The sequence below is a fragment of the Anomaloglossus baeobatrachus genome, chromosome 7 (assembly GCF_048569485.1).
Source record: "Anomaloglossus baeobatrachus isolate aAnoBae1 chromosome 7, aAnoBae1.hap1, whole genome shotgun sequence".
NCBI classification, from domain to species: Eukaryota; Metazoa; Chordata; class Amphibia; order Anura; family Aromobatidae; genus Anomaloglossus; species Anomaloglossus baeobatrachus.
In genome coordinates, this window is record NC_134359.1 from 251,844,264 (window position 1) to 251,866,720 (window position 22,457).

General features: G+C 40.4%; 1 protein-coding gene across 1 annotated transcript; it reads left to right on the forward strand.

Moving 5' to 3' along the window:
- Positions 1-651: 651 nt before the first annotated feature.
- On the forward strand, positions 652-3,774 carry LOC142245384 (parvalbumin beta-like). Its single transcript, XM_075318044.1, has 5 exons — positions 652-759; positions 1,153-1,220; positions 2,624-2,756; positions 3,101-3,210; positions 3,430-3,774. The coding sequence occupies exons 1-5, from the start codon at positions 677-679 to the stop codon at positions 3,453-3,455; spliced, it is 420 nt and encodes a 139-aa protein (XP_075174159.1). The 5' UTR covers positions 652-676; the 3' UTR covers positions 3,456-3,774.
- The last annotated feature ends 18,683 nt before the right edge of the window (positions 3,775-22,457 follow it).

Genomic DNA, 22,457 nt, shown 5'->3' on the forward strand with positions numbered 1-22,457 from the left:
CATTCATTTGCTTGGCATCTATTCCTCTGTCCCTGTCAGAAACTTATTAACCCCTTCAATGAGTGCAAGTCGTCCAATCCGATAATGGAGGACTGAAAATGACCCTTTTAAGTTGTCCAAAAAAAAGTTAACGCAAGTAAAAGAATTCACGTGAGCAACATGTATCTACGTAAACCATCAAAGTCACCACGTCATGTCCTTGCAAGAAACAGGTTGCTTAAATTTGGGAATAAAAAGCCCAAACAATAAATATATAAAGTACTGTTTTATTGTTCCCTTTGTATTAGTGGTAACGTAGGGGGTCTACGTGTTTATATTTATACTTGTATTACTCTCTTTTAGATTGGCAGTTTTAGCACAGGTTGTTCCATGTTGTCATGATGTGTTAACCTGTTAAATACCGCACGTCTTTACCGGTTCAATGGGAAACTTTACTTACCAAAGTAGAATTTTTATTTTTTTCCCGTTTCCTGCTCGAAGAAACATTACCTCTCCGATAGTTTATATTTAATGCATCTTACCACTTATCTTGTTGCATTTGCTAATATCATATGTATACTCCGGAGATAAAAATAGTGCTAGATGATTAGTTAGGCAAGTTCACTTGACACCATTCCCTATCTGTGACGCTGGGAACCGAGATCTGTATATGGTATGCAACTTAAAGTATATATAAATGGGGCTTGCCCTGTGGGGACACTCAGCAAGCGCTCCACTGCCAAGCAGATCGCCTCCCTGCCCAGTCCAAAACACTACAAGGTAAGCTGATCATACACAGGCACATGGGACTTAGCTGATGAAGGGTCTACAGCAGCAGAAGATGAGATTGAAGACTCCAAGGATCAAGGAATATAGAAAATAAGAAAAAAATTAAAAAGAGGAAAAAAAAACTTAAACTTTTGCGGATTGAAGAGTGAAACAAATTCAATTAAATTTACAATTTTTTTAAAAAAAAATATTATATTATTTAAATATATTACATTTTTACATTTATTGGCTTAAAAAAGATATAATTTTTAACTTATGTGGTTAATCTAGATCCCTCAATCACTCTTCCATTGGCAGAAATCTTAAGTGTAGAATATCCAACGAATCTAAAATTGAAAGTTTTGATTCATTTTTAATTATCTTAATTTTTTTTAATACTTGCAGAATAACCATGTCTATCACTGACATTCTCTCCGCAAAGGACATTGATGCCGCTCTGGCCAGTGTACAAGGTAAGTGACCTGATCATTGTTTTTTTTTCAAGGAGAAGCAGTAATTAAAGTGATAAGTTAAAAATGATTTATTAATGATTTTGAATTAGTGAGTTTTAAAAATAGTTGATAAATTGATGTAAAGAGATCGATAGATGCAGGGATGTAACACAAGTTGCAATAATAATTGGGCACTAAATAGTGAGATGGGCCCAAAGGTCCTTCAGACCCTTATGAAAAAAATCTGTGCTGTAAATGATAGGCGATAGTTTAGTAGCCATGTTTATTATTTTACTTTGGGGCCCTTGAGTTGAAGTTATTGCTCTAGAGAGAAAATTGGGATATACAGATGATGGATTGATGGATAGATAGATAGAATAAGGGATGGATGGATAGATAGACATAGAATAAGAGATAGATGGATGATAGACAGATAGTTAGATAGTTAGATAGATGAATAGAATAAGAGATAGATGGATTGATAGATAGATAGATAAAGAGATAGATGGATGGCTAGATAGAATAAGAAATGGATAGATAGACAAATAGACAGAATAAGAGATAGATGGATGATAGACAGATAGATGGATGGATAGATAGATAGATGGATAGAATAAGAGATAGATAGCATAAGAGATGGATAGATAGATAGAATAGGAGATAGATTGATGATAGACAGATAAATAGAAAATAGATGGAGAGCTAAAAAGGACGAAAAACAGAAAAATCGCTAGAAAGCAATGCAGATAGATAAAATAGCAATAAAAACTGAAATATAACTAATAGCAATCAAGATAAAAATGATAGATAGATGATAGCTAAAAAGGAAGAAAAACTGAAAAATCCCTAGATAGCAATAAAGATAAAAAAGGATAAATAGAAATATACATAAAAAGCAAGAAAAATGCTGAAACACAGCTGAATATAATAATAATGCATATAGCAATAAAACAATAAAGATAAAGAAAAGATAGATAGAGACTGAGAAACAGGATAGATAGATAGATAGAAAGATAGATAGATAGATAGATAGAATTTATTCTTGTTTACTTGAATATCAAAATTTATGGTTTATTGTGTAAGGGAATATTACTGAATGTTAAAGTTAAAAAATCCTTAAAGTGGTTGTTTGAGATTGAAATAGGTCTGTCTACTTTTTTAAAAAAAAAAAGAAAAAAGAAAAAAACAAGCAAAGAAAAACCAGCACCACTTTTGTCCGCAGACTATATCTGGCATTGCAGCTCAGCTCCATTTACTTGAGAAGTGATGAGCTGCAATACCAGACGTTGCCCATAGCCAAGAGTGGCGCTGTTACTAACGTTCAATCTCGTACAATAACTTTCAAGTTTTTGTTTTGTCTTTTAATTCTGAACCCTTGATCACTTTTAAAGGAGCTTTTTTTCTCTTTAATTTTCTTTCTACAGCTGACAACTCCTTTCAGTACAAATCTTTCTTCCAGAAGGTTGGTCTGAGCAGCAAGTCTGCTGATCAGGTCAAGAAGGTGTTCGAAATCCTTGATAGAGATTGCAGTGGATTTATTGAGGAAGACGAACTTTCGTAAGTGGACTGATTGAACACTTTTTTTTCTTAAAATTTAAGAAGTCATTTATTATAATGTGCAGTGAAAACAACTAGATAGTAGTTTATAACTGAGCGCCACATAACCCGTAAGTGGAAGTGGAGGGGGGAGGGTGGAAACTGGCAATCGCCTCTGCCCTGGGCGCCAGAGGAGGCGTCAACAAGCCATTCTGCATTAGCCAAGGGTATTTAGATGTAGGGCTAGGGCTGTAAACGGAATATTTGCCCAGGTGACGAAAACCTAGTTACAACTCTGCATAACCGGAGACTGCGGCCATAGCAAAGAAATATGACTCTCACAAAAGTGTTTCTTTTATTATCAGACTCTTCCTGCAGAACTTCAAGTCCAATGCCAGAGCTCTGAATGATGCTGAGACCAAGGCTTTCCTGAAGGCTGGTGACTCTGATGGTGACGGCAAAATTGGAGTAGATGGTAAGTCTCCCCCCCCCTCTCATATCTGATGTTACGTGGAAATAACCTTTATGACATAAGCTTTTATAGTTTGAGAAAAGTCAAATAATAGAAAAGCAAAAAGACAAAAAGAAAGTTTGAAAAAATTTGGAATAATCAGGCAAATAAAGTTTGAATTTGAAAATTTGAAAAAGAATATATTTGTAAATAACTGACAATCCTCTTCTTGTTACATTTCAGAATTCCAGGCACTGGTGAAGGCATAAACAGCCCAAGACCAAAAAAAAAAAAAAAAAAAAAGACGACAAGGACTGAACCCCTCAACTTACACCCAACAGGCACCTCATTCATGGCTGGCACTTATTTGTGCATTTTTATACTGTCTCACGGCATTGGTAAAATGCCTGTATGTTAACTCTTTCTGGGACTATTGAAATATCTAACAATGTACAGGTACTCTGCTCATTCGATGTTATGTCTTAAGTGTTTTTGGATGGCGCTTACTGATTTCAACCAATCACAATGTTCAAGTTGTGGCTGGAAGAAAGAAAAATAAAAAATATTTAAATAAAAAAAAAAATTGGTCTTTTGGTTTACTTTTTCTCTTTAGAAAGAATTTGGGTTTATTTTAAGACTATATAATAAATATGAAAATCAATGGATAGAAAATAGATAGTTAGAGATATGGATAGACAGAAAGATAGATAGATAGATATTTAAACATTTTGCATGTAATCCAGCACTTAAGGGCTAAAATCCATATTCTCCTGTTTTCAAAACAATATTTTAAAAAGGTCCAGTAACAATGGATGGGGTTTCAAGTCTAGGTGGGCGCTTAGAATGAGCTAGATAGATATTAGATAGATAGATAGCTAGATAGATAGATAGATATTAAAAAATGTTATTGGTAATCCAGTATTTAATTGCTTAAATCCATATTCTGCTATGTTTCTTAATGTTAAAATATTCCAAAAAAGGTTGTGTTTCAAATGACGGGTTTCAAGTTGAGGTGGGCTCTTAGTATGAGCTAGATACATAGATAGATAGATAGAGTCCCCGCCCTGGATGTTCCCCATCCATCCTTCCTACAGTCTCCACCCTGGATGTGCCCCCATCAATCCTCCGTACAGTCCTCACCCTGTATGTTCCCCATCCATCCTTTCTACAGTCTCCACCCTGGATGTGCCCCCATCCATCCTCCGTACAGTCCTCACCCTGGATGTGCCCCCATCCATCCTTCCTACAGTCCCCACCCTGGATGTGCCCCCATCCATCCGTCCTACAGTCCTCACCCTGGATGTGCCCCCATCCATCCTTCCTACAGTCCTCACCCTGGATGTGCCCTCATCCATCCTTCCTACAGTCCTCACCCTGGATGTGCCCCCATCCATCCTGCCTACAGTCCCCACCCTCAATGTGACCCCATCCATACTTCCTACCCATCATCCCCATAGTCCCAGTCCCTATTGTAAACTTGCTTTGGCAAAACTAATGTGTATTTGGTCCTGCCAATAAAGCTTATTTGATTTGATAGATAGATCAGATACAGTAACATGAGAAGCAGCACCACTATAATAATGTAGGGATTCTTACATTTTTCACCTTCAATTTAGATTGTTGCCTTAAATAGATAGATGGAGATTATGTAAAAGAGGCAACACTCAAATAAACTGTGCAAAAAAGTCCACTTTTTGCTCAGTTTATTAGAGTGTAGTTGCCTTTTTTCCATAATCTAAAATGCAAAGTTTGGGGTTTTGTCTAAATAGGCCCTGCACCCAAAGCACTTTTTGATGCTGTTCCATTGCATTTTTCTATAGATAGATAGAGTTAGGCAGTTTGATTGCCGATAGATACAAATAGATAGACATGGACTTCCATAGCCCCCATCCTAGAAGTGCCCCCCACAGTCCCCACCCTGGATGTGCCCCATCCATCCTTCCTACAGTCCCCACCCACCATCCCCACAGCCCCAGTCCCTATTGTACACTTGCTTTGGCAAAACTAATTTGTATTTGGTCCTGCCAATAAAGCTTATTTGATTTGATTTGATTTGACAGAGCCACAGATTTTTATAGAGACACATAGAATTTTGTAGTTTGATTAAAGATAGATACAAATGGATAAACAGTTCGACATACTTGGATAGATAGATTAAGAGATGGATGGATAGATAGATAGATAGATAGATAGATAATGGATAGATAGATAGATAGAGGGATAGATAGATAGATAGATAATGGATAGATAGATAGATAATGAATAGATAGATAGAGGGATAGATAGATAGATAGATAGAGGGATAGATAATGGATAGATAGATAGATAATGGATAGATAGATAGATAGAGGGATAGATAGATAGATAGATACAGGGATAGATAGATAATGCATAGATAGATAATGGCTAGATAGATAGATAATGAATAGATAGATAGATAAATGGATAATGAATAGATAGATAGATAGATAGATAGAAGATGGATGTAAAGCTGAAAAGAAAGAAAAGCAGAAAATAGCTAGAAAGCAATATAGATAAAATAGCAATAAAAACTGAAAGCTAAAATAGCAATCAAGATAAAAAGGATAGATAATAGATTGAAGATAGATAGCTAAAAAGGAAGAAAAAAAGAAAAATCGCTAGATAGCAAAGATAAAAAAAGGATAAATAGATAAAAAATAAAGAAAAACACTGAAAGCTGAATTGCATTGAAAATAAAAAAGATAGAAGAAAGATAAAGACAAAGAAAATAAATGGATAAATAGATAGACGGATAGCTAGATAGATAGATATATAGATAGATAGATAGATAGATAGATAGAGGGATAGATAGATAGATAGATAATTAGATAGATAGAGGGATAGATAGATAGATAGATAGATAGATAGATAGAAAGAAAGAAAGAAAGAAAGAAAGAAAGAGAAAGAAAGAAAGAAAGATGGATAGATAGAGAGATAGATAGATAGAGGGATAGATAGAGGGATAGATAGATGATAGATAGATAGATAGACAGACGGATAGATAGATAAATAGATAGAGGGATAGATAGATAGATAGAAAGAAAGAAAGAAAGATGGATAGATAGAGAGATAGATAGATAGAGGGATAGATAGATAGATAGATAGATAGAGGGATAGATAGATAGATAGATAGATAGATAGATAGAGGGATAGATATATGATAGATAGATAGATAGATAGATGATAAATAGATTGATAGGTAGATAGGAGATAGATAGAATAATAGATAGACACATGGATAGATAGATAGGAGATAGAATGATAGATAATAGATGGATAGATAGATAGATAGATAGATAGGAGATATAATGATAGATAGATAGATAGAAGGATAGATAGATAGATAGATAGAGGGATAGATAGATAATAGATAGATAATAGATAGATTGGCACGACTCCGGTTTCCTTCTAAATAGAGGTGATCTCATATCTTACACTGCCTGCAGCTACTACAAGATATTACATTACATGAATGCGGTCTTAAAAGTCAACAGCAATCTTAACATTTTGTCCAGCTCCCTTTAAATGTAACAGGCTGCTCTGAAGGAGTAATCTACTATAATTACCGCAGCTATAGCCGCTATTCCTGGTATGGTGGCGATCACAGAGGGATCAGGGCAGTTAGAAGGTGCCAGTCACTTTTAAATAATGTTTGCATTTTTTACTGGGACATTTAACAAGAGACATAATTATTGTCTGCTCCTGTCATTTGGAAGATTTAAAGGAGAAGGCTGCTTTAATGTAAAGAAAATGTAATGAAATAAGCGGTTATGGGAAATGTATCTTAAAGACATAGACACAAGTTTCTTTCTTACAAGTGTCCAGGTCTAAAAGCAACTTCAGTCTGCCCAATCTTTCAGTGCCCGCTGGCCTGTGAACTCAGTTTACGTCTTAAGTTGCGGGTTGTGTTTCACTGGCAGCCCTGGCATGCTGTGGAGTTCTTTGGAACATGGACTCTGTGATAGCAATGCCAGAAATCTGGGTGAAATATTATGCTGTGCAAGGCGGACATAGCAGAGGGTTAGCATTGAGAGATGTTGGGTAGAAGCTCCTGCTAAATACTTCAGTAAATGCAGGAAAGGTAACTAGGATTCAGCGAGGTTCGGATGGGTGGGCTGCTGCGTATCTGATTCCCTTCTGGGGTACACAAGGTGAAACTAAGTTCATACGCAGTGGGTGGGAATCGGCTTTGGCTTCAAAGTAGAACATGACCGCCCTTCTGTTCTTGGATTCCCCCATAAAATGATGATGTGGGGGCCCTTGTCCTCTGAACTTTGCTCTGTGCCATTCCTTTATTCCTCCTGGAAACTGATGAATAAATAGACAACATTTCTCTTGCCAATAAGTAATGTCCTCAAACAGAGTGGCAATGTCAGCCTTGATTGGAGTGTAAGGGGTACTTTACACGTTGCGACATCACTAGCATCGGCTAGCGATGCCGAACGCGATAGTACCCGCCCCCGTCGCACATGCGATGTGTGGTGATTGCTGCCGTAGTGAACATTATCGCTACGGCAGCTTCACACGCACTTACCTGCTCGGCGACGTCGCTGTGACTGCCAAACAATCCCTCCTTCAAGGGGGAGGTGTGTGCGGCGTCACAGCGACGTCACTAATCAGCCGGCCAATAGAAGCGGAGGGGCGGAGATGAGCGGGACATAACATCCCACCCACCTTCTTCCTTCCACATTGCCGTCGGGACGCAGGTAAGGAGATGTTTGTCGCTCCTGCGGGTTTACACACAGCGATGTGTGCTGCCGCAGGAGCGACAAACAACATCATACCTGCGGTCGACCCGACATTATGAAAATGGCCGACGCTACACAGATCACTGATTTTCGACGCTTTTGCGATCGTTTATTGGCGCATCTAGGATTTACACGTTGCGATGTCGTTACCGGTGCCGGATGTGCGTCACTAACGACATGACCCCGACAATATTTCGGAAGTGATGTCGCAACGTGTAAAGCCCCCTTAAGGCTGTGCTATTAAGGCTGCTTTCACACTTTTTTTTTCGTTTTGCATCAGTTGCAATCTGTCGCCTTGAGGAAATACGGTATGCTGCAGAATATTTTGCAGGATTCTGTTTTTTCCTTATAGACTTGTATGGATGACAGATTGCGACTGATGGCCTTGCGTTGAATCCACCGCGCAATGGATCAGTCATTGAATGACTGACCATCAGGCGGCAAGAATGCAGCATGCAACGTTTTTCGGAGCGGCGAAAAAACGCAATGTGCAGGATTCCATCGTTTTTATAATGGAAGCCTATAGGAACGGAATCCGTGAAATGCGTCACTGGACGGATTCCTGTGACGGATCCGTCATTTACCAACTGAGCATGCTCAGATGAGTAAATTTCGGGAAAAAAAGCTCCAATGGATCAGTTTTTTTGCAGCATCAGTCGCATCAGTTGTGGCACTATCTGCAACGCATTCGTTGCATCAGTCACACCATGAATTGCAACTGATGCAAAACAATAGATGTGTGAAAGCAGCCTTATTATTTCAACTATTTCCAGGAGGAGTAATAGGGGAACTGCACAATGCAGAATTCTATGAAAAGTTCTACTTAGAATTCTTATGTGTGTTTTCAAATCTGGAAAAAACAGACAATTTTTTCATCAATTTTTCATTATTTTTTTCATCTATTTTTGGTCTTGAATTGATGTCAGTTTTTGCCATATGTATATCATCTGTTTTTTCTTTTTTTATGCAAAAAACACACAATGGAGGTTTGCCAAGTCTGTTTCTAGCAACCAGTCAGTGAAAAACAGACAGCACACACATGAGACATGGATGCCATCTGCGTGCTGTCCATTTTTTCACTAACGTATGCTACGGCTGTAAAAAGGACCAGATCTGGACATGGAGCAAAATATAGTCCGATCACTCAGGGATTACAAATTCTTGTGACTTTAATCACATCTTGAAAAAATCTTCATATTGGCACACATATGTAAAAAATCCCAACGCGTTTCGGGACTGATATATCCTGATGAATTTAAACGACTTTGAGACATGTAAATAATAAAACTGAATTTCAGCTACTTCATCATCACATCTCTCTTGGTATTCTATTAGCAGTGCAGAGGAATCACAGTTATTTCCTTCTTCACAAAAATCTTCATATTGGCAAATGTGCATGTCTCCCAGCAGACTGGTCCAACCCCATCTTTTTCCTAGGGTCCAAGATATGCTCTGTCTTGTCCGATAGGTCCCACGAAACCCCTTTGTAAATCAGCAGGCCACTGACAACAAACCTGCTCATAGGGCGACCAATCTAACCCCAGCACCACACACACCCTGCTCCTCAGGCAGCCATCTTCTTGTCCCTGTACTTCCTCTCTGTCCCAGAGACCTAATACAAAAGCTCCTTCCAGGGGGTTAAACCTCATCTTAACCCCTGGTGTACTTGCTGTGAAAATGCCACCGAGCTACCCGGCTATGGCACCTCACCAGCACCTTACCAACTCTGCTACATCTTCATGAATAACCTTCTTACCCTTTACACAATATCATAAAAGGTACAAAACACATTACATTGTTAACCTCTTATCAACCGTGGGCAGTAATCTTACATCCTAGCGGTCATAGTGTTAATCTCCCCCGGCTGCTGCCGGCAGCCTGAAGAGATTGGCGCACATCTCAGCTGATTTCTACAGCTGACATGTATGCCTGCCAAATAAGGAATAACGTTTGGAACTCCATTCTATGTCTGAACTGGGTGCAAAAAACCTAAAAAACATCACTATATGGAGATAAGGTATGCACACCAGTGACTATGCAAGGGGAATACATGTAATAGCAGAAACTGCTGTGTGAATACTGACATGAAAAATTCAATAGCTATGTGTAAGAATGAAATGTGAAAAATGGAACCTGCATTACTGTCATGAATATATGAATAAAGAGAAATTTAGCTACTGAATTGATCAATGCAATAGAGCCCCAACACTACGCCAAAGTATTTCTCTACGTTGGGGTCCCTAGCTTGTGTGTGTCCTCTCATGCAGTTAAAAAACTTACCGGGTATGGGAAGCTGAGACCCAGGCTATATATACGTATTATGTGGATTGGCAATAGGTGTGAGTGGGGTGGGTTCTCAAACGAAAAACAACTAACAAATAAGGAATAACGTTTGGAACTCCATTCTATGTCTGAACTGGGTGCAAAAATCCTAAAAAAATATGTATGCCTGCCAGGCACGAGCAGAATCGCATTCCACCTGTGCCTTTTAACCCCTTAAATGGCGCTGTCAATATGTGACAGTGCCATTATTATAGCGATTGCGCTATAACTTTACTCGCTAGGCCTCCACCAGAAGTCACGTGACGTGATCATGTGGATCCGATGGTTGTCATCGTAGCACAGGGTCATGTGATGACTCCTGTGCTTAGATGACTAAGGGCCTGTAAACAAACAGCCGAGTACTGGCTGTTACAAGAGATGATCATTTCTCTCAGTCTGAGCAATGCTGCTCTTATCGGGAGAAAAGAATGAGCGATTAGACAGCTGATCGTTATAGCCCCCTAGGGGGACTAGTAAAATAAAAAAAAAAGTTTAAAAAAAAGTTTTGAAAAATAAAAAAAAAATAAAACATAAAAGTTCAAATCACCCTCCATTCTCCCTATTGAAAATTAAAGGGTTAAAAAAATAAAAAATATACACATATTTGGCCTCGCCGCATTCAGAAATGCCCGATCTATCAAAATATAAAATCTATTCAAGTGATCGGTAGACAGCATAGTGGCAAAATAATTCCAAATGCCAAAATTAAGTTTTTTGGTCGCCAAAAATCTTGCAGAAAATGTAATAACAGGCGATCAAAACGTAGCATCTACGCAAAATAGTACAGTTAGAAACATCAGCTCGAGATGCAAAAAATAAGCCATCATTGAGCCATAGATCCTGAAAAATAAGAACGCTACGGGTCGCGGAAAATGTACGCCACTTTTTTCGTACAAACTTGATTATTTTTTAACCACTTAGATAAAAGTAATAAGCAAAGAAACCTGCGGCACATTACATAGCAAGACAGGGTCAACCACACTATAGTGAAGGGTGTTGAACCCATACCACTCCAGTAATCATAAAGACAAGGAGGACAAAGGAGTTTTAAAGGTGCAAAAGTTAAAAGGTAATTTTTATTGAGACAAATATATTAAAAAATGGAATTTTGCATTTTCCATATGACACAGCAATAATACAGTTATAAATAGAAAATGAAGCCAGTACAAAGAGGTGGTACAGTGGGTAAACAGACAAGAGTGACCTGATATGCGCCCTATGTCAGGTGACCTAAAAATAAACGCCGGAAGAACGGCTAACACTAAAGGTCAGAAGTAATACCTTGGGCGCCTGGTACACAAAGCCTGCGGGTGGAAGCGAAGGATAAGCAAGCATTGATGACCGGGTATACGCCCTGTACCTAAAAGCCTGAGGTGATCGCCGGGTAAGCGGCTAACAGAGAATCAGCGGTAATACCTGGGGCGCCGGTGCACAAAGCCTGCAGATGGAAGCACTCCGCGTGGAGGACCCGACGTACGTTTCGCAATGGATTATGGTCGCTTATTCATGGGTAAGTTTACATGTGTTTGCAGGACCTTTTTGTATCTATGGTGACGGTCACATGACCGCCACCATATCCAATGGAAATGGACAACCGCGGCGCATGTGCTGGCGCGTCACCGCATCATATATACCCCGGACGGCGTCAGAGACCACGTGTGCCCCCGGAGACCCACAGGTAACCATGGGAACCGTAACGCACACAGGAATCATATGGACGCCGCAGGGGGGCAGGAGGGGGTGATGCAACCTGGACATGCGCACTTCCAAATCCACCAAACATAACAGAGGACCATAAAGGATAACATATGTCATATATATAAAAATCAGAAAAAAATCAGAAAAAATCACAGATATACTTTTTAGATCACATATACAATTTCTTATAATGACCAAAAAACATATTTGTGAAAATCCAAGAATATGGTTTCTGTAGATGTTCAAAGACGGTCCCAATGTGGTTGTAAAGAATGGATGTTGACATTTGGTTGGATGGATATCCAAAAATGGGTCCAGGGAGTATTATGGGATAGACCAAATGATTTATAAAAGATGTCCATCAACAAATAATTTTAGGTACTGCAAAGCACAAGTAAACAAAAATATATTATCAACAAAGTGTAAAAATGAAAAAATATTTTAAAATGATGATAAAAAATATATAAAAAACAACAGAGCTCCCTGAATCGCATGATGATGATGCAACAATTTATAGGAAAGGAGAGAAACTCAAATTTTCATTGAGTCCCCTAGGACTCAAAGTATCAAGTGCCACTATCCATTTTACCTCCCTCTGTGCCAATGTTTTTTTCATATTGCCACCTCTGATGCCCCCATGTATCAGATCGATCCCAAGAAATCTCAGGGATCGGGCGTCACAGTCATGAAATAGCCGAAAATGTCGAGGTAAAGTTTTTAAAGAGGCCACATCCACCACCGTCTTTGCTGCGCAAATGTCTCTCACGTGCTCACGAATCCTCACTCGGAATTCCCTTGAAGTGAGGCCGATGTAAATTTTTGAACATCCACATGTGGCATAATAAATAACATAGGAACTGCCACATGAAATGTATTCATTGATGTGAAAAGTCCGCGTCCCATCGCTGGATTTGAATGTAGAGCACCGAGAGACATTTGCGCACGCAAGGCAATGGCCACAAGGATATGACCCCTTAATTGGACGACTATGTCCAAATAGACCACCAATCTTGGGGGCAAAATGACTCTGAACGAGCAAATCCCTGAGATTCTTGGATCGTCTAGGGGTCATCAGTGGGCGTTCAGAGAGGCAAGAAGACAATCCCATTTCAGACTTGAGAATAGACCAATGCTTAGTCATTATTTTACGCATAGTATCCCACTCGGAATTAAAAGTAGAAATATAGCGAACTGGTTCGCCTCTTGCATTGGCAATTCTACTATTGGATTTTTGTAACAATTGGCCTTGAGGAGTTGCCTTAGCTCTGTTGTAGCCATTCTTGATTGAACGATGGCTATAACCCCTCTGGAGGAACCTGTCACGTAAGTCACCGGCCTGTCCCTCAAATTTCTCCTCTGTGGAGCAGATCTGTTTTACCCTGAGAAACTGACCGACCGGGATGGCTTGGATGGTAGAGATGTTATGAGCAGAAGAGGCATGCAGTAAAGAATTCACTGCCGTCTCCTTTCTATAGACATCAGTCTGGAGGCGGCGCGAAGAATCCACCTCCAAACTGATGTCCAGGAAGTCAATCCTCTGTTTACTGATTTTATATGACAATTTTATATTCTTTGTATTGTTGTTAAGAGAATCCATGAACGATCTGAGCTCCTCCACTGAGCCCTGCCAGAAAAAAAGAGCAAATCATCTATATAGCGGAGCCACATGTGCACATGGTGCGCAGCCTCAGCGCCCCCACACGCAAACACCTCCCTTTCCCAATACCCCAGGAAGAGATTTGCGTATGAAGGCGCACAGGCCGCGCCCATGGCTGTGCCCCACCTCTGTAAATAAAAAAAATCTTTAAAAGTAAAAAAATTATGTGTCGGAACAAAGTGGATGAGCTCTAAGATCAATTCACATAAATCGCCATCCCGGTCACTGCCTCTCAGGTAAAAACGGACCGCCTCTAAACCTGCATCATGACTGATGCAGGTGTAGAGGGACTCCACATCGGCCGTGACAACAATCATATCGTCATCCACAAGGACCCCGTCAACCCTATTTAAGACATCCGTCGTGTCACGGACAAATGATGGTAATGCCTCTACTAATGGTTTCAAATAAAAATCTATGAATTTACATATAGGTTCACATAAACCATCATTGCCGGACACGATCGGACGTCCCGGAGGGTCAAGGGGGTCCTTGTGGATCTAAGGTAGAAGGTACAATGTGGGTATCTTGGGGGACAGGACGGTGAGACCCTCCATTACTTTTTTAGTGATTATTCCCTTCTTCAAATGCCCTAATCAAAATCCTTTGTAACTGTGCTGAAAACAGCGACAGGGGGCTGTGGTCCAGTCTTGAATAAGTATCCTTATTTTTTAACTGCCTAAATGCCTCTTTTTCGTATTTCTTATTTGGCCAAATGACAACATTTCCCCCCTTGTCCGCAGCTTTAATTACTACATTATCTAAGTCCTTAAGTTCTTGTATTGCAATCCTCTGCTGTCTTGTTAGATTATCATTTCGACGTCTGGTGGAGATGTTTTTAAACTCCTCTGTCACCAGACGTGTGAATATGTCGATTGCTGGACAAAGGGACAAGGGGGGAAAACGAGTTGACCTTGGCAAAATACAGCTAGGAAATGTACCTTGTTGGGCAGTCTCCTGCTCATTCAAGAGGTCCTCCAGAATGGCCACAGCTTCCCTTTCAGCCGCCGTTTCCAGCCCAGGCACGCTGTTGCTTCTATTATGTAACTTCCTCAGTAGCAATTTGCGTGCAAAAAGATGCAAATCTTTCATAGATAGGAAAAAATTGAAATTGTTAGTGGGAGAAAATGTAAGGCCACGGGAAAGAACCTCTAATTGGCTGCTAGAGAGGGGGACTTTTCACATCAATGAATACATTTCATGTGGCAGTTCCTATGTTATTTATTATGCCACATGTAGATGTTCAAAAATTTACATCGGCCTCACTTCAAGGGAATTCCGAGTGAGGATTCGTGAGCACGTGAGAGACATTTGCGCAGCAAAGACGGTGGTGGATGTGGCCTCTTTAAAAACTTTACCTCGACATTTTCGGCTATTTCATGACTGTGACGCCCGATCCCTGAGATTTCTTGGGATCGATCTGATACATGGGGGCATCAGAGGTGGCAATATGAAAAAAACATTGGCACAGAGGGAGGTAAAATGGATAGTGGCACTTGATACTTTGAGTCCTAGGGGACTCAATGAAAATTTGAGTTTCTCTCCTTTCCTATAAATTGTTGCATCATCATCATGCGATTCAGGGTGCTCTGTTGTTTTTTTATATATTTTTTATCATCATTTTAAAATATTTTTTCATTTTTACACTTTGTTGATAATATATTTTTGTTTACTTGTGCTTTGCAGTACCTAAAATTATTTGTTGATGGACATCTTTTATAAATCATTTGGTCTATCCCATAATACTCCATGGACCCGTTTTTGGATATCCATCCAACCAAATGTCAACGTCCATTCTTTACAACCACATTGGGACCGTCTTTGAACATCTACAGAAACCATATTCTTGGATTTTCACAAATATGTTTTTTGGCCATTATAAGAAATTGTATATGTGATCTAAAATGTATATCTGTGATTTTTTCTGATTTTTTTCTGATTTTTATATATATGACATATGTTATCCTTTATGGTCCTCTGTTATGTTTGGTGGATTTGGAAGTGCGCATGTCCAGGTTGCGTCACACCCTCCTGCCCCCCTGCGGCGTCCATATGATTCCTGTGTGCGTTACGGTTCCCATGGTTACCTGTGGGTCTCCGGGGGCACACGTGGTCTCTGACGCCGTCCGGGGTGTATATGATGCGGTGACGCGCCAGCACATGCGCCGCGGTTGTCCATTTCCATTGGATATGGTGGCGGTCATGTGACTGTCACCATAGATACAAAAAGGTCCTGCAAACACATGTAAACTTACCCATGAATAAGCGACCATAATCCATTGCGAAACGTACGTCGGGTCCTCCACGCGGAGTGCTTCCATCTGCAGGCTTTGTGCACCAGCGCCCCAGGTATTACCGCTGATTCTCTGTTAGCCGCTTACCCGGCGATCACCTCAGGCTTTTAGGTACAGGGCGTATACCCGGTCATCATTGCTTGCTTATCCTTCGCTTCCACCCGCAGGCTTTGTGTACCAGGCGCCCAAGGTATTACTTCTGACCTTTAGTGTTAGCCGTTCTTCCGGCGTTTATTTTTAGGTCACCTGACATAGGGCGCATATCAGGCCACTCTTGTCTGTTTACCCACTGTACCACCTCTTTGTACTGGCTTCATTTTCTATTTATAACTGTATTATTGCTGTGTCATATGGAAAATGCAAAATTCCATTTTTTAATATATTTGTCTCAATAAAAATTACCTTTTAACTTTTGCACCTTTAAAACTCCTTTGTCCTCCTTGTCTTTATGATTACTGGAGTGGTATGGGTTCAACACCCTTCACTGTATTGTGGTTGACCCTGTCTTGCTATGTAATGTGCCGCAGGTTTCTTTGCTTAATACTAATTTGTTCTGTGTTATCCACAGCTTCTCCTATGGCCAAAGTGAACTTTAGGTCACATGACCAGGCGTGGCTTCGCCAATTCCATGACACATTTAAAGAGGATGGTGGGTTCGTATGTGATGATGATGCGGCAATTTTGGATGATAAAATAACTAAATATAAATTTCTTCTCCACAAGAGAACTAAATTATGGTGGAATCGTGCCTTCTTAGAGAAGTATCAACAAAAAAGTTTGGTCCCTAGGGGACTTAGAGTTCATGTGTCACCTTCCTTCCCTGTGGAAGATGAGGGTTTTAAGAAAAATTGGGAAGAGCTAGCTACTACATGCTCCTTGGGTTTTATCAATCTGTTGATTGGCCTGAATGGATCTAATCTAGTTGACCTGGAAAAAGAATTGGAAATATTGCAAGAAGCGATTAACAGCAGCTTATCTGATGATGCCATAAGCAAGTTTGATGGGATATGGAAAAGGAAGTTTCTAAATGGGAAAGAGATATTAGAAATATGAAACTCAAGAAATTTCGGAGAGATTTAAATGATCTTACTAATAACCAAGTTTATAGATGGAGAACATCCCAAAACAGAGTTGGTAAGGGACCCAGGAATGACGCTAGGTCTAGATCTAGATCGACATCTATAAGATCATTTACTTCTGAAGATAATTCCCAGGATGATACATCTTTGACTGCTGGAGGGGGATATGAATTAAGAACACTACCTACAAGGATTAAGAATCGACTGACTCAGAATCCCAAGCAAAATTCCAACAAGGGGATGTATAGTCAGAAAAAAGATACCTTGCAGGTGATTAATTTATCAGATCATCCCCTCTCTAGCAGCCAATTAGAAGTTCTTTCCCGTGGCCTTACATTTTCTCCCACTAACAATTTCAATTTTTTCCTAGCTATGAAAGATTTGCATCTTTTTGCACGCAAATTGCTACTGAGGAAGTTACATAATAGAAGCAACAGCGTGCCTGGGCTGGAAACGGCGGCTGAAAGGGAAGCTGTGGCCATTCTGGAGGACCTCTTGAATGAGCAGGAGACTGCCCAACAAGGTACATTTCCTAGCTGTATTTTGCCAAGGTCAACTCGTTTTCCCCCCTTGTCCCTTTGTCCAGCAATCAACATATTCACACGTCTGGTGACAGAGGAGTTTAAAAACATCTCCACCAGACGTCGAAATCATAATCTAACAAGACAGCAGAGGATTGCAATACAAGAACTTAAAGACTTAGATAATGTAGTAATTAAAGCTGCGGACAAGGGGGGAAATGTTGTCATTTGGCCAAATAAGAAATACGAAAAAGAGGCATTTAGGCAGTTAAAAAATAAGGATACTTATTCAAGACTGGACCACAGCCCCCTGTCGCTGTTTTCAGCACAGTTACAAAGGATTTTGATTAGGGCATTTGAAGAAGGGATAATCACTAAAAAAGTAATGGAGGGTCTCACCGTCCTGTCCCCCAAGATACCCACATTGTACCTTCTACCTAAGATCCACAAGGACCCCCTTGACCCTCCGGGACGTCCGATCGTGTCCGGCAATGATGGTTTATGTGAACCTATATGTAAATTCATAGATTTTTATTTGAAACCATTAGTAGAGGCATTACCATCATTTGTCCGTGACACGACGGATGTCTTAAATAGGGTTGACGGGGTCCTTGTGGATGACGATATGATTATTGTCACAGCCGATGTGGAGTCCCTCTACACCTGCATCAGTCATGATGCAGGTTTAGAGGCGGTACATTTTTACCTGAGAGGCAGTGACCGGGATGGCGATTTATGTGAATTGATCTTAGAGCTCCTCCACTTTGTCCTGACACATAATTTTTTTACTTTTAAAGATTTTTTTTATTTACAGAGGCGGGGCACAGCCATGGGCGCGGCCTGTGCGCCTTCATACGCAAATCTCTTCCTGGGGTATTGGGAAAGGGAGATGTTTGCGTGTGGGGGCGCTGAGGCTGCGCACCATGTGCACATGTGGCTCCGCTATATAGATGATTTGCTTTTTTTCTGGCAGGGCTCAGTGGAGGAGCTCAGATCGTTCATGGATTCTCTTAACAACAATACAAAGAATATAAAATTGTCATATAAAATCAGTAAACAGAGGATTGACTTCCTGGACATCAGTTTGGAGGTGGATTCTTCGCGCCGCCTCCAGACTGATGCCTATAGAAAGGAGACGGCAGTGAATTCTTTACTGCATGCCTCTTCTGCTCATAACATCTCTACCATCCAAGCCATCCCGGTCGGTCAGTTTCTCAGGGTAAAACGGATCTGCTCCACAGAGGAGAAATTTGAGGGACAGGCCGGTGACTTACGTGACAGGTTCCTCCAGAGGGGTTATAGCCATCGTTCAATCAAGAAAGGCTACAACAGAGCTAAGGCAACTCCTCAAGGCCAATTGTTACAAAAAACCAATAGTAGAATAGCCAATGCAAGAGGCGAACCAGTTCGCTATATTTCTACTTTTAATTCCGAGTGGGATACTATGCGTAAAATAATGACTAAGCATTGGTCTATTCTCAAGTCTGAAATGGGATTGTCTTCTTGCCTCTCTGAACGCCCACTGATGACCCCTAGACGATCCAAGAATCTCAGGGATTTGCTCGTTCAGAGTCATTATGCCCCCAAGATTGGTGGTCTATTTGGACATAGTCGTCCAATTAAGGGGTCATATCCTTGTGGCCATTGCCTTGCGTGCGCAAATGTCTCTCGGTGCTCTACATTCAAATCCAGCGATGGGACGCGGATTTTTCACATCAATGAATACATTTCATGTGGCAGTTCCTATGTTATTTATTATGCCACATGTGGATGTTCAAAAATTTACATCGGCCTCACTTCAAGGGAATTCCGAGTGAGGATTCATGAGCACGTGAGAGACATTTGCGCAGCAAAGACGGTGGTGGATGTGGCCTCTTTAAAAACTTTACCTCGACATTTTCGGCTATTTCATGACTGTGACGCCCGATCCCTGAGATTTCTTGGGATCGATCTGATACATGGGGGCATCAGAGGTGGCAATATGAAAAAAACATTGGCACAGAGGGAGGTAAAATGGATAGTGGCACTTGATACTTTGAGTCCTAGGGGACTCAATGAAAATTTGAGTTTCTCTCCTTTCCTATAAATTGTTGCATCATCATCATGCGATTCAGGGTGCTCTGTTGTTTTTTATATATTTTTTATCATCATTTTAAAATATTTTTTCATTTTTACACTTTGTTGATAATATATTTTTGTTTACTTGTGCTTTGCAGTACCTAAAATTATTTGTTGATGGACATCTTTTATAAATCATTTGGTCTATCCCATAATACTCCCTGGACCCGTTTTTCGATATCCATCCAACCAAATGTCAACGTCCATTCTTTACAACCACATTGGGACCGTCTTTGAACATCTACAGAAACCATATTCTTGGATTTTCACAAATATGTTTTTTGGCCATTATAAGGAATTGTATATGTGATCTAAAAAGTATATCTGTGATTTTTTTCTGATTTTTTTCTGATTTTTATATATATGACATATGTTATCCTTTATGGTCCTCTGTTATGTTTGGTGGATTTGGAAGTGCGCATGTCCAGGTTGCGTCACCCCCTCCTGCCCCCCTGCGGCGTCCATATGATTCCTGTGTGCTTTACGGTTCCCATGGTTACCTGTGGGTCTCCGGGGGCACACGTGGTCTCTGACGCCGTCCGGGGTGTATATGATGCGGTGACGCGCCCGCACATGCGCCGCGGTTGTCCATGTCCATTGGATATGGTGGCGGTCATGTGACTGTCACCATAGATACAAAAAGGTCCTGCAAACACATGTAAACTTACCCATGAATAAGCGACCATAATCCATTGTGAAACGTACGTCGGGTCCTCCACGTGGAGTGCTTCCATCTGCAGGCTTTGTGCACCGGCGCCCCAGGTATTACCGCTGATTCTCTGTTAGTCGCTTACCCAGCGATCACCTCAGGCTTTTAGGTACAGGGCGTATACCCGGTCATCATTGCTTGCTTATCCTTCGCTTCCACCCGCAGGCTTTGTGTACCAGGCGCCCAAGGTATTACTTCTGACCTTTAGTGTTAGCCGTTCTTCCGGCGTTTATTTTTAGGTCACCTGACATAGGGCGCATATCAGGTCACTCTTGTCTGTTTACCCACTGTACCACCTCTTTGTACTGGCTTCATTTTCTATTTATAACTGTATTATTGCTGTGTCATATGGAAAATGCAAAATTCCATTTTTTAATATATTTGTCTCAATAAAAATTACCTTTTAACTTTTGCACCTTTAAAACTCCTTTGTCCTCCTTGTCTTTAGATAAAAGTAAACCTATTCATGCTATGCATCTACAAACTTGCACCGACCTCAGAAATCACATCGATACATCAGTTTTACCATATAGTGAACACTATGAATAAAATATCTCAAAAACAATAGTGCAATCACACTTTTTTTTGCCTTTTTTTACCGCATTTGGAATTTTTTTTGCCATTTTCCAGTACACTATATGGTAAAACTCATGGTTTTATTTAAAAGTACAGCTCGTTCTGCAAAAAATGAGCTTTCACATGACCATATTGACTGAAAAATAAAATAGTTACGTCTCTCGGAAGAAGAATGGCGAAAAAAACTGGAAAGCGCAAAATCGGCTGGTCGTGAAGGGGTTAAAGTCATATAAACACACATTAAAGGGAACCTGTCACCAGATTTGGTGACTATAATCTGCGGCCAGCACCATGCTGTATATAAGAACCCAGGCCGCTGTGTAGAACGTAAAAATGACTTTATAATACTTACCTAAACGGTCGGTAATATATTCTGATACCCAGCACAGATAAAGCATACAGCTACAGGCTGCAGCCTCCAGCCGTGCACCTATCTTGGCTGTGTATCAAAATAAGAGCAACTGCATGCAGCTTCTTTTTTTTAAAGAAAATAAATACTTAACCCTAGAACGCGCAAGCATAACAATCTACCATAAAAAACAAATGACCTAGCAGGCCTGCGAGGCCCCAGGTATGCGTTCTAGGGTTAAATACATAATTAAAAAAAAAACAGCATGCAGTCCCCACAATTTTGATACCCAGCCATGATAAAGCCGACAGCTGGGGGATGGTATTTTCAGACTGGGGAGGTGTATGGTTATTGGGCTCCCCAGCCTAAAAATAGCAGCCTGCAGCCGCCCAGGATTGTTGCATCGATTAGATGCAATACCATACTGTATATAGGATGGGGGGGGTTGGCCATATAGAAACCGACTTAATATCAACCCCAAAAAAGGAGCATGATATGAATGTAATTTGACCAAGCAAACCTAGCAGAAGAGGTATAGAAATTAATACTTAGTGTATTACTGCACGTAGGGACTTCATCAGTGGTTTACCCCTTTTCTGTGGCAAGATGTGTTGGGTATTCATTTCTTTTCCTCCGCCGCCAGGTTTGGTTGGCCTAATTATATTTATATTATACTGATAAAAATAGACTAGTAACACTATTTTTGAAAGAATTCTTATTTTCCAGCAATTTTCCATATCTAACTAAACGTTTGCACAGTACCATGTATGAAAAAAACAGAAAATAGAGTTATCTTTTTTTTTTAGTACCATTACATTTAAGGAAAGCATTTACTTAAAGCGAAACAAGCACCAAGATTTTCATATATAAACTAAAGCCAGTGCTATACTGGTGCTATCATGCTGATTCCAAATATACCTTTAGTTGTCAGATTGGATGTATAGATTTTGAAATATGTGACGCCCTGGAATAGCCAGGTAGTCACAAGCACAACATCACACACACCCTCCAGGCTTGATGTCCACACCAGGTGGGGCGGAGCGAGGCGGTTGGCCCCACCCACCGAGGAGTTCACAGGCCTGGAGGCGGGAAAAGTAGTCAGTTTAAGTTTGGAGTGGAAAGTGACAGGAGGAAAAACTGTTGGTGTCTGGGTAGGAGCCCAGACACGTACAGCAAGGT

Bases quoted from the DNA above. Each gene is read 5' to 3' on its own strand.
- LOC142245384 (XM_075318044.1), top strand. From the start codon at position 677: ATGGGGCTTGCCCTGTGGGGACACTCAGCAAGCGCTCCACTGCCAAGC. The intron at 760-1,152 runs GTAAGCTGATCA...TAATACTTGCAG, and splicing joins CCAGTCCAAAACACTACAAG to AATAACCATGTCTATCACTG. The intron at 3,211-3,429 runs GTAAGTCTCCCC...GTTACATTTCAG, and splicing joins CGGCAAAATTGGAGTAGATG to AATTCCAGGCACTGGTGAAG.